The 16,237-nt window shown below is 38.2% G+C and overlaps 1 protein-coding gene across 1 annotated transcript in view; it reads left to right on the top strand.

Annotated features, from left to right (window-relative positions):
• LOC125615554 overlaps window positions 1–16,237 on the top strand; it is a 209,703-nt gene that overhangs the window by 109,996 nt on the left and 83,470 nt on the right. The window contains exons 7-8 of the mRNA XM_048799711.1: window positions 6,503–6,721; window positions 9,042–9,294. Of these exons, the coding sequence (XP_048655668.1) occupies window positions 6,503–6,721; window positions 9,042–9,294 (472 nt within the window). The remainder of the gene's footprint in view (window positions 1–6,502; window positions 6,722–9,041; window positions 9,295–16,237) is intronic.

Below are 16,237 nucleotides of genomic sequence, written 5' to 3'. Positions count from 1 at the left end.
GTAAAAATGGAGGCAGAGACTGCAGCTGGGCTGCTACAACCAAGGAATGGCTGGAGCTACAGAAGTTGGAAGAGGCAAGACAGGATTCTATGCTGCAAGCTTTGGAGGAAGCACATCCTGCCAGCACCTTAGTTTCAGGCTTAAGCTTCTAACCTGCGAGAGAATACAACCATCTCTCAATATCCACAGGGGATTGGTTCCAGGACTTCCCGCAGATACCAAATGCTGTCTCAGTCCAATATGTAAAATGGTGTGGCATTTGCATAGAACCTACATAGGTCTTCCAGCTTCCTGTAAGTCATGTCTAGAGGAGTTATGATACCTAAGACCAAGTAGATGCTATGTAAATAGTTCTTTACTGTATTGTTTAGGGAATGATAAGGGGAAAAAAGTGTGTACATGTTCGGTGCAATTTTTTTTTTCTTTCCATATTTTCTATCTATGTTTGGTTGAATCTGCCGAGGCAGAACTTGTGGATGTGGAGGGCTGACTGTACATTTCTGGTTTTTGAAGCCACCCAGTCTGTGTTTACAGAAGCCCTAGGAACTAACACAAGGGTAAAGGTAGACCTTCCTTGTTTAGACTCTTATGACATTTCAGGAAGCTTAGTGCCTTTGCCACCCTTCATATTATTGTGACAGCAAAGAATACCTCCTGCCCATATTTGTGGAAAATGCAGAGTTCTGCTTCTGGTTGAGCAGCTCTGGTAAGTCATTATCCAGGTTTTCATCCCAAATCTTTATGCATCCTGCAACTGGAGTGATGTTTCCAAAATACAAATGTGATATCCTTCCCTGCCCCACCAATCGTCTGAGGGCTGTCGATGGTGTCTGGATAAAGTCTAAACTCCTGAATATGTCATATACTGACCTGGCTTCCTCCCACGTCCTTCCCTATTACAGCTCCAGAATCACACAGGGTTGACATCTTGGACTTTCTCCACCCAATTCAACTTATTTTGAGTCTGAGAATCTAGACTTCATTCCCCTGAAAACTGAAGATACAATGGGATGCCCCTCACCAGGTCTCCTGCCCCACACCCCACTCTCATGTCTCGTTCCTTATCACCTCAGAGAGCTCAGAGATAGAGGTTCCTCTGGCCCAGTTAGATATAGGAACCTTCCTTTGTTTTCTGATTTCACTTTGTACATTGTCAAAGGACTTCCCATGCTGGGTCGATCCCTGTATTTTATTTATCTTTTCACTTGTGTGTCTCTCCCAATAGACTAAAAAATTCTGTGTGTCTAACAGTGCTAGAGTGCTATTTTTATTGATGGGAAGCTATCTGTACGAGTATTCTGTTGCTATTGGAACAAATTATACAAACCTGCGACTTCAAGACAACATGGATTTATTGTTTTACAGTTCTGGAGGTCAGAATTCTGAAATGTGCCTCATGGAGCTGAAATTGAGGTGTCAGCGGAAACGTGTTCTTTTTGGAGGCTCCAGGGGAGGAGGTTTCCTTACCCTTTCTAGTTTCTAGAGGCTATTCTCAATTCCTTGGCTCACCTGCATTTTCAAAGGCTACAGATTCAGGCCAACTCTTTCTCACACTGCCCTTTTTCTGGCTCTCTCTCTTTCTCTCTGTCTTTTCTGTTACCCTCTTCCATCTTTTGAGGACCTTTGTGATTACATTGGGCTCACCCAAATAATCCAGAATAATCTCTTTACTTTAAGCTCAGCGGTATAGCAACTTAATTCCTTCTGCAACTTAATTCCCCACTGCCCTGTAATTGCACATAATCACAGGTTGCAGGGATTAAGGCAGGTGATGTTGGCAGGGGGTGTTATTCTGCCAATTGCACGATCTTAGGGCATGAGGTATTTCATTCAATGGCGACCTGTTGAGTGAGTGAACTGTATCCAATTCCACCAGCGCCTACAAAGGAAGAGACACTTTCTTCTTTCAGGTTTCAGGCAAAGGTGCTCACAATATCCTAATATTTCTTGATCCTGGTGTTTTCTGCTGAATTCAGAAGGTGGAGATGAAGAGTCCTAATGGAAAGGCAGGAGAATGTGGTGGGAAATTTCTTTGTTAGCAGTTGTGTTAACATGGGCAAATCACTTAACTGGGTTTGGGCTTTAGTTTAGCTTCTGCAAAAATCTAAGGGAACATGAGGAGTTCTTTTCCAACAGAACCATGTGCGACTCCACCCGCTTCTTCAACAGCTTCAATTTCGTGACTTTCTAAAATGCTGAATAATACATCTCGGAAGGCCTCAGAATCTTTGAGGACATCCATGCTCAAAAACCTGCTGATGAATGGACTATTGTGAAAAATAAAAAAAATTAAAAAACCCAATAAAATAGCAATTTATTGATAATTATAATTAAAAGATATTAATTTTTAAAAATGCTACATCTGGCACATATTTGGTTATGCCAGAGGAAGGAAATGTGGAAATTTTAGTGCCATCTATTGGTAATGATTTTTAAATAAGAATTATCATGCACGGTAGATGAGTAAAAAAAAATCTTCATTATATACAAATTCCTTAAGGATCTCTGTTCATTATAGAAGAGAGTTTAAGAATGCAGTCTGTGTTTTTTTTTTCCAAAGCAATTTTGTTTCTTTATGTTATATTATTACACTGATGGATCGTAGAAATCTTGTTTGATTCCAGGTCTCCATAAGGACGGTGCATGCAAGGGGGGATATATGTGTGTCATATGAAATGCGGCTGAAGTTCAGAGAAATAGGTTTCATTTAATAGCTGAATACTGGATGACCTCCCCATTCTTCTCCCCCTCTGGCAGCTCACCCCGTGAGCTCTAGAGGAGCTCTCTGCATGCGCCGAGGAGTAACTGCTGGCCTCAGTGTGATTTTGCAGTGATCTGTGTGCTCTATGGCTTCCTTCATAACCAACAAATCAATTCCCACTCTACGTATTACACACCCCAGTGGCAGAGGCCATTTATTATCCTTTTGATGGTCATACTCTTTGGTACATAACCAAGAAAGATTACAGAGAAAGGAATGAGCAGTGGAAATGTGGATGGAGAGGTCTCACAGTGGCCCTGCCTCTCGTAATATGCCTTGCATGTTTACAAGAATAAAAAAAAAAAAAAAAAAGATGCTCTTTCAAGACAATTTTGAAACATGGAAGCAGAGTTGTTTTGAATGAAATATATTTCAAGAACAATATGTAGAAAGATGGTTGTGGATGTAATTTTATATAAGTCCACAGTGAAATTCCAGGTGCAAATTCAAAAACGATCCCTTGTTGCCGTATCGGTTTTCTTTATAAGAATACACCTGATTCCCTTTGTTCAATTAAATTTTTAATATTTCTCTATCTAAATTTTAAACTCCTAATGATGGGTTCAAGATTTTTCCTAATTCTTTGAATCGGCATGATGTGGTTACCATTGTGACACGAATAAAAACAAATATTGTAATGTGTTGACTAGCAATGAGATAATTGAACATTATGAAACAGGTATAAATTGTACCCTAGCGAAGTTTTGGTGTTATTTGTTCTAAATCAAAAGTCTGATAAACATATATGCATTTCAGCTGGGCATAGCAGTGCATGCCTGTATTCCCAGTGGCTCGGGAGGCTGAGGCAGGAGGATTGCAAGTTGAAAGCCAGCCTCAGCAATTTAGCAAGGTCCTAAAACAACTTAAAGAGAGGCTGTCTCTAAATAGAAAATAAAAAGGGCTGGAGATGTGGCTCAGTGGTAAAGTACCCCTGAGTTTAATCCCTAATACCATAAGGCCCCCAAACCAAAAAGCAACAAAAAATTATGCATTTCAGATTGTGGGTGGAGAACAGTTTTATTAGTGAAACTAATGGTGAAAGCATGATTTTATAGTGGTTTCTGTGCATGAGCACTTCAACTGCTTAGTCATTTATGTCAAAGGATACAGAACAGTGGAATTTTCCAAAGGTCAAAGAAGCTACTGTCTTTTCTGTTTTACATCACTTGAGATTTTCCAGTTTTTTGCAAACACCACACTGCCGAGTCTGTATTTAATTTCCTCTTCTCTTTGAAGAAGCAAAACAGTGACAGAATAATTAACTGGAAGGGAGATCATGTTCAGGATATTTTGCTTTAGCTGTGTAGAAGGTTCTGGGTTTCATTTCACATGATGGCGAATGCAGCAAGGCATTCTGGGATCCTTCTCTCAGAGCCGTGGTCCCCTGGCTCTATCTCTGTGTGTAAAGCAAAGCCTCTTGGAGGTCTTCTTCCTGGGTAACTGCCCCTCATTTGTATAACTGAAAAGCATGCTCAGTGTAACACTGGTTTTCAGAGAGGTAATGCTTCACATCTTCATGAACAGCAAAAAGGAATTGTCAATGTCATGTCATGTCCCTCCTGTGCAGACCAAAAGGCTGTCATCACGCTGTCTGCTTGCTGATGTTGCTGTTGTCAGACTCCCATTTCCTCACTTATCTTCTCTTCATGTGGAAGGATTCTCATCATATTTGATCATCATTAGGGAGCGATAAGCTTTCTTGTGTCAAATCTTTTGAATTTGTCTGCGAGTAACGTCTCTGTTCTGCAGCTAGCATGGCCCCTGACTTATGAGTTGGTCGATACGTCACTGGACTACTGACTCCGGTACTAGTTTCTCCTTTGGTGACATGTTTATTATTAGAGCACTTTTTGGTTGAGGAAATAACTGAGTCATCTGAGAAAAATCTTTCTAAAATAGTATTAGACACGCTCACACAGAAATTTAGAGCCTCGTTCTTATAAAGAACGATTCCAGATTTAATTAAGTGCATGACATACACTAATGATTTTCACTGCTTTAATTAAATAGTGAATATTTGCATGTGCATGTTTATATCTCTTTAAAAAAAATAAAAGGAATCACTTCATTTTTACCCAGGTTTCCTATATTTATTGGGTTTGATGGAAGCCCAGACTATTTCAGAGTCACATTGGAAAATACAGGAAGAAGAGACAGGGAGACTTGGCAAATGGGTTTCTACCTGTGGACCTTGTCATCAAGCTGACCCTGATAGGAAGGTGCTGTTCCTGCCTTCTTTGTCATATGAGGAAACAAGGCATAGAGAATTACATCCAAACTGGCAGGTTCCAGAATTTTTAGTCCCCATGCCACACTAACACTGTTACCTACACACACTCTTGAGAGCACAATTCCTGACTGACGGTCATTTTCAGATGGCCTCTCCATCTTCCTTCTCAAAAAAAACAAAAACAAAAACAAAAAAAACTATGATTTTGAAAACTTTGAACATAAGCTTGCTCTTAATCCTCAACCTGAAAGTTAGATCAGAATACTTTGTACTGATTCTTTTATATTTACTTAGTTTCAACAGAAAATGTCCATACTGTGTCAAGGAATAAAATGTTTCTTAAGTTTTGAATTCTTATTTAAGCATTTTTGGGAGTACATTAATAACTCACTTCAATTTTGAATGTGAAATATTGAATCTTTAATAAGTCACATAAAATAAATTTTGTTATAATGAAGAATGATCACAATGGGTAGGTGAGATAAGTGGGGGGTATATTCTAGACTTTAAAAATTTACGAAAAATTAAAGAAGTCCAATGTTTATAATAATTTGTTTCCATGTTTCATTTTAAAACATTTTAATTGTGGTAAAATAGATACACACAGCATAAAATTTACAATGCTAATCATTTTTAAGGGTATAGATAAGTTTCTTCACATAGCTATGGAACTAATCTGGAGAACTTATTCATCTTGCTACATTGAAACTCCATACCCATTAAACAGCACATCCCTGTTTCCCTTCTTCCCAGACCCAGGGCAACCCCCATTCAACTTGCTGTTACTATGATTTTTAACTACTATAGATACCTCTTTGAAGCAGAGCCATTGGTGTCTGTGCTTTTGTGGCTGGATGATCCCACCTGGCCCAGTGTCTGCAAGGCTCCCTCATGTAGTACACGGGTCAGAATGTCCTTCTTTGTCAAAGCTGAATAATACTCTATTGTGTGAATATCATGCTTTGTTTTTTCATTTCATTAACCAATGGACACTTGTTTTTCCACATCTTGGCTATTGTGAACAATGTAGCTATGAGAAGGGATGAACAAATATCATTTCTATACCTTCAGTTCTTTTAGATGCATTTTCACAAGTTGGATAGCTGGTTCACACATGGTAACTATATTTTTAATTTGGGTGGTATGTGCCATAATCTTTTCCATAGTGGTTGTGCCATTTTACATTTTCAGTAATGCACGAAGATTCCAGCTTTTCCACATCCTTACTAATGCTTATTATTATTTTTTTTCTAAATGGCCATCTTAATGGGTGTGAAGTCCTATCTCACTGCAGTTTTGATTTGCACTTCCCTGATTCATGTTTCTTTAGGTTTCCCTTTGGTCATCTATTACCGCAAAAAAAGAAACATAAATGTTTTTGAGTCCCAGGTATTTGAAAATAATTGTATTTAATTTTATTGCCACAGTGTCTTCCTTGTTAACTGTTCGAATATTTCACTTTGGGTTTTGTTGTAAGCGCAGGATTGACCTGTTTCTTCTTGGTTTTGTAGCTGTTCTTCAGTGGCTGCAGGTCAGGGATCTGGAGAATTCTTCCAGCATCTCCATTTTGCGCTGGTGTTGGTGTTTTCAGAACTTCAATTAGCTCAGTGGCAGAGCCAGGGCTTCTGGTACATCATCCTGTTGATGGCATCTCTCTGGTTCCTGAGGCTCTACCTGCATTACCTTGGCCAGTGGCTTTTCCTATGGGCCATTTCAACTCCAGTTACAAAGTGAGTGCTTTCCCCTGAACGACAAAGGAATGTATTTTCATCTTGATAGGACAAATGAGAGCACGGAGTACATCTCCCATCCATTTACCAGAAGACCTAAAATGCTGGTATGATTTGAAAAGGCAAAACTGTCTGTATTGGAGAGCAAGAACTTTTATTACAGTTATAGTTTCATCTTATGGTAGGTTGTGTGCATACAAATACATAACAGGTACATCAATATTTATTTAAAATTTAGCAGATTCAAATATGTTCTAATATCTGAGCAGGACCCAAAGAGGAATTGAACAACAATCTTTTATTCTATTTTGATTTTATCAGAGTGACTTAGGCTGAAGGTATTTTAGAAGTAGCATAAGTCTGATTTATTATCTATGTTCCGAGCAGCAAAGATTGCCTCTTCTACGAAAATGATTGAATCCAAACAATTACCAAACCCGAGCTCAGGCAGCTTTCTGGGCCATTATCCTATAGAAAAAGATGACACTTTAAAGGTTATCTCTCCATAAACATGATTCCATAGACATTGTAGATAGACAAACAGATAGATAACAGTACAAGTAAAATTCATTTTTCTCAAATGTAGATGGTGCAGATAAAAATAAAGATGTGTGTATATTTTCAATTAAGAAGACTGCCAAAAACTTTAAGACTTTATGAAGAGGAATATCTGTGTACATTTGTGGGCACATCAAGTTTTTGATAGTTTTACAGAATTAAATCACAAATATGTATGGTAGAGATTATGCAAATTTCTATATACTGAATAACTGAATTTTTAAGCAGGAATTTTTACATGGGTCGCCCTCCTTCTCTGCCTTTTGTTTTCTTCCTCATCAAGTTCTCTGAAGCCAAAAAGACAAATCTTATATGCTGGGGCTAGTTGCTTTTCAGTGTTTGCTCTTTTATTCTTCAGTGGAAAGGAAGGCCTATTTTTATTACAGTTATAGTCTGTTAATAAAATGAGACTGCAAACAACAACTTGACAGACCAGTTTAACCAATTTCTTAAGCAACCGAGGACCTAAGATATTATGGTGGCTGCGGTGGCATGCCTGTAATCCTGGCCACTTGAGAGGCTGAGGCAAGAGGATCTCGAGTTCAAGGCCAGTCTCAGCAACTTAGCAAGACCTTGTCTCAGAATAAAATAAATAAAAATAAAAAAAGGCTGGGGATGTATCTCAGTGGTAAAGAACCACTTGGTAACCACTTCCTACCACCAAAAACCAAAAAGATATTTTAAGATATGTTTCTGGCTATCATCTTGGTCCGTGGGCTTGAATTATATAATAGCCCTTTGTCACATCTTAGTTGTGAGACACAGCAATAACAACACAAAGAGCATTTTTTTTTCATGTTCTTTGTGTGTCAGGTTCTGTACTAAGCAATGGACACATGCAATTTGAAATTCGTAGCAGTGTGAGAACAAAGCATAAAACTCCCTTTGAAGCTAAAGTCAAAGAATGGATATAAAGAAGAACTCTTTAGCAGAGTGCTGATAGGTAGGACACACCAACAGAAATAACCATGAAACAGTGTTACTCAGCCTGAGACTTGGGAGAGAAAACTGCATGAAAGAAGTCTCAGCTTGCACAGAGTTGGTGCCAAAGTCTGGGTGGAGACTGGTTGAATTACTGGACTCTGCTTGGACTTAGCCTCTTGATCCTCAGCTTGTGTCAACTGAGCCACATCCCCAGCCCTATTTTGTTTTTTATTTAGACACGGGCTTACTGAATTGCTTAGCACCTTGCTTTTGCTGAGGCTGGCTTTCAACGGGTGATCCTCTTGCCTCCATCTCCCCAACCGCTGGGATTACAGGTGTGTGCCACCATGCCCAGCTGAACTTGACTTCTTAGTACAAAATTTTGGTTGTGAGTGATGGTGGTTATATTGTTGTTGTATTTGAGAGTGTATCTAGAGGAACCATAAGCCTACACTAAAACTGAAGAAATTTGATTGACCCTCATTTCTGTTCGATTATGGTTCATTAGAAAGTCCACTGTATATTTTGCATTTCAAATAGCCTACTAATCAGTACTGTACACTACAGGGAAGCTCTTAGATTCTAGACTGCTCTGCTCAGTGGCTTAAATTGACATACTTTCTATGATTAAATCATTTCTGTATTATTTAACAATAAGCATGAACCAGGTAGAATTCACCTGTTCATTGAAGGTGAAGTGTTTAGGTGGTACTCTAGGATCAGGAAAAGATAAAGACTTCTTACAATTTGGGGATGCTCTTAAGTATATGTAGAGTGTCTAGTCAACGGGCATTTTCCTTCCTGTTTGTACGCATGTGATTGCTTTGTTTTCCTGCAGATTCCACTTTTACCCCTACACAGTTGAGCTTTGCTACCCAAGTTCTTTGCTTCACATAGAAGAGGAGCTGCCTGTGGTAGTGGTGGGGCCCTTGATGCTGAACGCAATCATATTCCTCTTGGTTCTGATCAGATGGGGCTGTCAGCTGCTGTTTGCCTCCTGCCCTGACACCTTGTCAAAGTTGATCATCGCCATGGGACTATGGACAGTTCTGGACCCACTGGCGGTGTTTATAGTGGATACTTTCCTGGGGGTAAGTCAAATAAAATAATCAGGAGATGAGTTCTTGACATAGAATTTAGCTTTAGTACATAAATCAGTTGACATGGTTTCGATAATGATGAATGTTCAATATTCATCTTAAATTGAAGTTACTATGTCTTTTCTCATCAAAATAAAATGGGTGTCTAACATAGTCAATTTTAGTTTAACTCTCTTAAATAAACACTTTTAAAATAAGTAGGAAATCATATAGAAGTTCACACCCAAACTTCAAAATTATTATAAAGAAACTGTATTATTACAAAGAAGTTATATTTTATAACTTGGGTAGTTTTAAAATACTAAAGTTTTTTTTTTTTTTTTTTGTACCGGGGATTGAACTCAGGGGCACTCAACCACTGAACTACATCCCCAGCCCTATTTTGTATTTTATTAGAGACAGGGTCTCACTGAGTTGTTTAGCACCTCACTTTTTGCTGAGGCTGCCTTGGAACTCACAATCCTCCTGTCTCAGCTTCCCAAGCCTCTGGGATTACAGGCGGGCATCACTGTGACAGGCTAATACTAAAGATTTTTGCAGGCAAACTTTCCAAAAAAGTTTACAAAAGTTTACAATAGTTCCTTTAACTGGATAGATTATTTATCTGACTTATGACATAATAGTCTTGTGTAATAACTATACCAGAGAACTTTGAGAGTTTTTAAAGCATTTCTAAGTAATGCATTTTTAAAAATTTTCCAAGTAATGCATTTTTATAACTCACTCTATAGAGCTTTATTTTGACTTTTGTGGTGATTGCAAAGTGAAAAAAGAGCAATTTTACCCTAAAACAAAATTCTAGGATTTGATGGTTATGAATATATGCCAAAGTACACGATGATCTATGTGCTTTATACTTTTTAAGCATCTTCATATAATTTACTTGCTTATATATTTGTGACAAAACTGAAGTTTGTAGCACAAGTATTATTCTTATTTGGGGAGGAACCAGCCACATAGAAACCAGGATAAAACCAAGACACCTGAATTCTGAGGTTGATGCTTATTTCATTATGTTAAAATTTCTTTTTCAAACCTTGAGTCAATATATAGCTTTGTAAACTCAAATGTATGCTATACCCATTGATAATTACTGAATTTCATCAAAATATTTTATTTATTAATGAAGATCAGGACTGTAATTTGATGCAAAGTTGATATGGGTATTAGTGTCAATTTATTGCCATATCTAAATCTCTAGTTGCTTTGGATTTGCAAGTCCTGTGATTTCCTGGTAAGTGCTACTGTGTTATAGCAAACTTCCTTCTGCATGTAAGAATTTATTGCAGGTTTTAGTGAAAGAAAATTTCTGGGCCTCACCTCAGGGTTTCCGTTTCTGTAGTTCTGCAGGAAGGCCCAAGTTTATATTCTGAAAAATTCCCTGGTGATATTGTTGGCCTGGGGACTACAGCTTGAGAACTAGTGATGTCATAGTTGCATTGGAAAGTTCCAACAAGCAGACTGGAAGGATCCAGAAATACCAGAATAGCTTGCAAGTTACAAACTCAGCATAGACAAAGCTCAGAGGACCTATGTTCCTCCCCTGCCTATTAATCATAACCCCCAACCTGTAATTTAGCAAACTTTATTTAAGTTTTGTTTAAGTTTTCCAAATTTTTATATTAGATTATCAGCAAAATTGAAGATATTGGCAAAAAAGTGGAATAGTTCAAGCCAAAACCTACTTTAACTTGAAGTCAACAAATTTTTAAGTGATTTTAATAGGCAAAAGAAAGGAAATCCAAATTTTTTACTAAATTTTTGTACAATGGACCTGGTCATAAAATATAGCCCTAAGCAAGGGAGCAAATGGATATTTTAAATTAATCAATATGATTGAATACCCTTTTATAAATTATCTTAAATTATATAACATGAGCACATAAAAGAAGTTTCACAATTGGTATATATGTATGTCATCTATATTTACTATACCAAGCAAATTGTAGAGGTGGGGTGTTTTGATGGACTCTATCAATTGTCTCTGAAATTAATTCCATGGTTTCTAATGTGCCTTTAGAACTAAAGACCAAGGTGCTATGCAAACCATGTTCACGGAGACACATTCTATCCTGGGTTCTGTAACAGACAGCTCAGATCAGCAGAATTCGTTCCCGTTTTTTGTACCCCTCTCAGGCTATGGTATGCTAGGGCAGTGCTTCTCAAACCTCAGCGGGCTTGCAGGCCCACTGGGGACCTAATTAAAATGCTCCCTCTGAATCTCAGGGCCTGAGATTCTGCATTTCTTGTAATCCCTGGATGATGCCAATGACACTGGTTCCATGGACCACATCATGGTGCTAGCTGCCTTATCAAGGTGGCCTTTTCCTTCCCTTTGCCAGGTGCTAGGCTGAGCTTTCAGTTGCTGAGGATCCCTGGGCTGCTCTCAACCAAACTGGGGTCCTTGAAGCTCTGAGTCTACTGGTATCATTTCAGGTCTCATAGGAGAATTCTGACTGCATCTATTTCTGAAGTGAAAACAACCTCTGCTAGAAATTCTTAGAACTGGGGGACCTATGCAATTGTTGACAGACACTTTCAGGTAGACATTTTACATCATTGAAATGTACTCAGAGCAGTGCACACAGATCCTGCTGCTAGAATTGGAGGTAGATACCCTATGCCAAGGAAAGCTCCTCTGTACACGAAAGGCAGGCTTGTTTCCATGTGTCAGCATGTGACCACTCTCTGAAACCTCAGTACCACTGAACACCTTGATGACATGGCAAAAGAGGGCAACTTTTAGGCCATGAGTGTTTTCTACCCCATCTCCAAGTTGTCTTCACACTGCTGATTGGCCTCATTCTGATACTGAGTGAACAGAGTTGGAGTCAGCTGGATTCTGCCGACATTCTTACCTCTCTTGGTCTCCAGTCTAGCAAGGAGAAGGCTGAGCCATAAAGGTTTGTTGAGCTAGAGATGTAGGGAGGGTGCCATCTGCATCCTGGAGGGACCATATCCCATGGCACGTCACAATTGTTCCCAGAGGCCTGAGAGTGCACTTTGAGCAAATGTGGTACTGGGACTGAGCCTATTGCAAAGCCACAAGGGAAGTCATTTGGGGGCAATGAGCAGCTGTCTCTTATGATCTTCTTAGGACTCTTCAGAAGGAACATCTATAGGCTTCATGTACGGGTTTTTTCTTATTTCAATCATGTCCCTTGGGTGGTTTCATAGCCAACCAGTCCACTGTATCCAAGGCAGCTGACAAAGTGAGCAGACTTAATTTACTCTGGGGCCTCTGATGTAATCTGCAGGAAAGCAGCCTCCAGCTTGGTCATCTCAGAAGCAGTTCAGAGGTCTGTAACCTGAAGAAACTGACTTGGATTCTAAGAGATGAACAGAGCACCCATCTCTCTTTCCAGTTGGAAGGAAAAGCTAAAACTTTATTCCAAGTCTCCCCAAATTATTGATTCTCCAGTTAGAATCCATCATGTCTCATTGCCAATGACATATATTTTGCTACCCTTTAAAAAAATCTCTACAGCTGTGTGGATTCCACAGATCAGCAGCCCTGGAATCCCTAGGGCACCTGTCGAGAAAGGCTCTTGGGCATACCTACTAACTGAATTTAAATATGCATTTTAACATGTTCTCTGGGTAACTTGACTGCACACTGAAGTTTGGGAAGTACTAATCTAAGTCATTGGTTCTCCAAGTACAAAATCATGGGCTCTCCACAAAATCTACTGAGTCAGAAACTCCAAAAAGAGGCCTGGCAGAATGGATTTTAATGGGGATTCTGATCTTAGTTAAAGTTTGGGATCATGGTAGTAGACTGAATGTCACTCATTGACTTGGGTTGCCAGACTCTATACCTTTAAAGTATGGACTTTCTTAGCAGGTGAATCTGAGAATTATCTGCATTTGAACCAGCAAGAGAGATGCTACTTAATTTTGTTGATATTTTCTGAGATTATTTTGTTTCCAAGGATCTTAAAAGAGATGTGACAGGTGGAATGGTTTCAGATTGAAGCACTGACCAGTGCTGTTGCTAACAATGCTCCATCTGTTTCTAAATCTGTAGGCTCAGAGGTTGGAAGTGCATTCCTCCAGTACTATGTACTACAATTCCACTAAATACAAAAATTGTCCTCTGCAGCCAGTCACAGTAGTGAACACCTATTATCCTAGCTACTGAGTAGGGAAAGGCAGGATGATCTCTTGGTCCCATATCAAAAGAACAAAAAACACTTCCTCTTCCTTCTCCTCAATCTTGATTAAAAATGGAGGAAAGATTTGCTATGGCATCTTTTCATGATCAGTATGTATGCATTGATCACATATATCTGCCCAGGATTGTAAAAGAAGTGAAATAAATAAAGCATGTAAAATAAAAAGATGTAAAATAAATAAAAAGATGTAAAATAAATAAAGATTTTTACCCTCAATTTAGTGAGGTAAAACTAATACACAGGGAACAAAGGCAGACAAAATTAGAATGGAGACATTATCGTTCAAAAAATAATTTTTAAGAATCCCTGTCTTAGGCTATTTTGTGCTTTTATAACAAAATACCGGAGACTGGGTAATTTATAATAAACAGAAACGTATTGTTTCATGGTTCTGGACTCTGGGAAGTTCAAGATTGAGAAATCAGCATCTAGGGAGAGGTTTCTTTCTGTGTCATTCAATGGTAGAAGGGCAAACAGAATAAGAGATCGAACGCACAGCCCCAGCCCTTTTATAATTGGCATTAATCCATTCTTCATGACCTAAAGACCTCTCCTTAATCTCAACACAGTTGGAATAGGCATTAATTTCCAACACATGTGTTTGGGAGACACATTCAAACCTTTCCATTCCATTAGAAGTGACCAGAATAGTGGAAGGACTGAGAGTCAGAGACAGGGGAAGCGGTGTTCTGTCCTAGCTCTGCCATTTGCCACTAGATAAGTCAGTTAACCTCTCTAGCCTTTAATTTCCACATAGTATCATAAAAAGTATTAATATCTACAAATAACAACACAACAATACTTATTATCATTCATATACACACATGTGTATACACATACACACTACTTAATTTTACTTACCTTATGTCTTCTGCACTTAAGTACACCTAGTAGGTGTGCAATATATGTGGGTCAAATGAATGACCAGCATCTTTTGATTAGATCATGTTATTGACCTCAGATATATCGCTTTCTGTTTTTGTTGCTTTGTCAATGAATCTCATAGTTCTTCATGTTTAAGAAACTGCAGAAAGGTAAAATCTGGGAAAGAGGAAATGGATGATAGCCTTCACCTGCTGCTTAGAGACCTAGAAGCAGATCCATACCTTGCAGATAGACTGATTAATGGCATGAAAATAAATGTTATATTGTGGTAGTCAGAGAAGCAGTAGTCGAGAGCTATAACATCTGAATTCTAGTCATTGCCCAATTACAAAATTTGGTGTAGGGAAAATACAAATCAACCTGTCTCGTCTTCTATTTTCTTTTACACATATGTGATTTGGATTAACTACATTTAAAGGTGCCTCTTTAAGCTCTACTTATATACTTATCAGTTAAAAAAAAACTCAAAAAAATCTTCTGTTTCTTTCGTCTTGCAGAAAAGATACATTATTTAACATTTGTATTCCACAATCCTTCCAGTTGGTGTGATAGGAATCAACTAAAGAATGCATATTCTATAAAGCTCAAGGTCTATGTTGCAATATGATGATTCCATAGGTCCTTAGTAATTTGTATTTGTCTTTAGAGATCCCATTGCCTGGCATTCATTTATAACCCAATATAGAATATGTTTTTCCTTGTCTAAAATAAAGGGCNTTTTTTTTGTATATTGTAAAGATAAGGGTCTACTGAGCTTTGGCTTCTCTCTCTCTCTCTCTCTCTTTGGTACGCAGGATTGAACTCGGGGGCATTTAGCCACTGAGCCACAACTCTAGATCCCTCATTTTTTTCTTTTGAATTTTATTTAGAGATAGGGTGTCACTGAGTTTCTTAGGGCCTTGCTAAATTGCTGAGGCTGGCTTTGAACTTGAGATCCTCCTGCCTCAGCCGCCCAAGCAACTGGAATTACAGGCATGCACCACTGCACCCTGTGTTAGATCTGTTATTTTTTCAAATGAATTTCATGACTGCTCTTTTGATTTCTATGAAGAAAGTCATTGGAATTTTAATGGGAATTGCATTTAATCTGTACAGTGCTTTTGGTAGCATAAACATTTTGATGATATTTTTCTGCCTATCCAAGAGCATGGGAGACCTTTTTATTTTCTGAGGTCTTTTTAAATTTCTTTCTTTAGTGTTCTGTAGTTTTCACTGTAGAGGTCTTTTACCTCTTGCGTTAGGTTGATTTCCAAATATTTTATTTTTTGAGGCTATTGTGAATGGGGGTAGTTTTCCTAATTTCTCTTTCAGTTGATTCATCACTGATGTTTAGGAATGTGTTTGATGTATATTAACACAATTGATTTGGTGTTAATTTTATATTCTGCTACTTTGATGAGTTCATTTATGAGCTCTAAAAGTTTTCTTGTGGAGTTTTTTGGGTCTTCTAAATATAGAATCATGTTATCAACAAAAAGGTTTAAATTGAGTTCTTCTTTTCCTATTCATATCCTTTTAATTTCTTTCTTCTGTGTAATTGCTCTAGCTAGAGTTTCCAGGACTGTGTTGAATAGAAGTGGTGAAAGAGGGCATCTTTGTCTGTTCCAGTTTTTAGAAGGAATGCTTTCAATTTTTCTCCATTTAGAATGATGTTGGGCTTGGGTTTAGCATAGATAGCTTTTACAATGTTGAGGTATGTTTCTACTATCTCTAGTTTTTCTAGTGTTTTGAACATGAATGGATGCTTTATTTTGTCAAATGCTTTTTCTGCATCTACTGAGATATTCATGAAATTCTTGTTTTTATGTCTATTGACGTGATGAATTATACTTATTGATTTCTGTATGTTGAACCAACCTTGCATCCCTGGGATG

The sequence above is a fragment of the Marmota marmota genome, unplaced genomic scaffold, assembly GCF_001458135.2.
Source record: "Marmota marmota marmota unplaced genomic scaffold, marMar, whole genome shotgun sequence".
In the NCBI taxonomy this organism is placed as follows: domain Eukaryota; kingdom Metazoa; phylum Chordata; class Mammalia; order Rodentia; family Sciuridae; genus Marmota; species Marmota marmota.
Note: the sequence above shows the minus strand (reverse complement) of the source record. Positions and strands in the feature narration are given on the sequence as shown.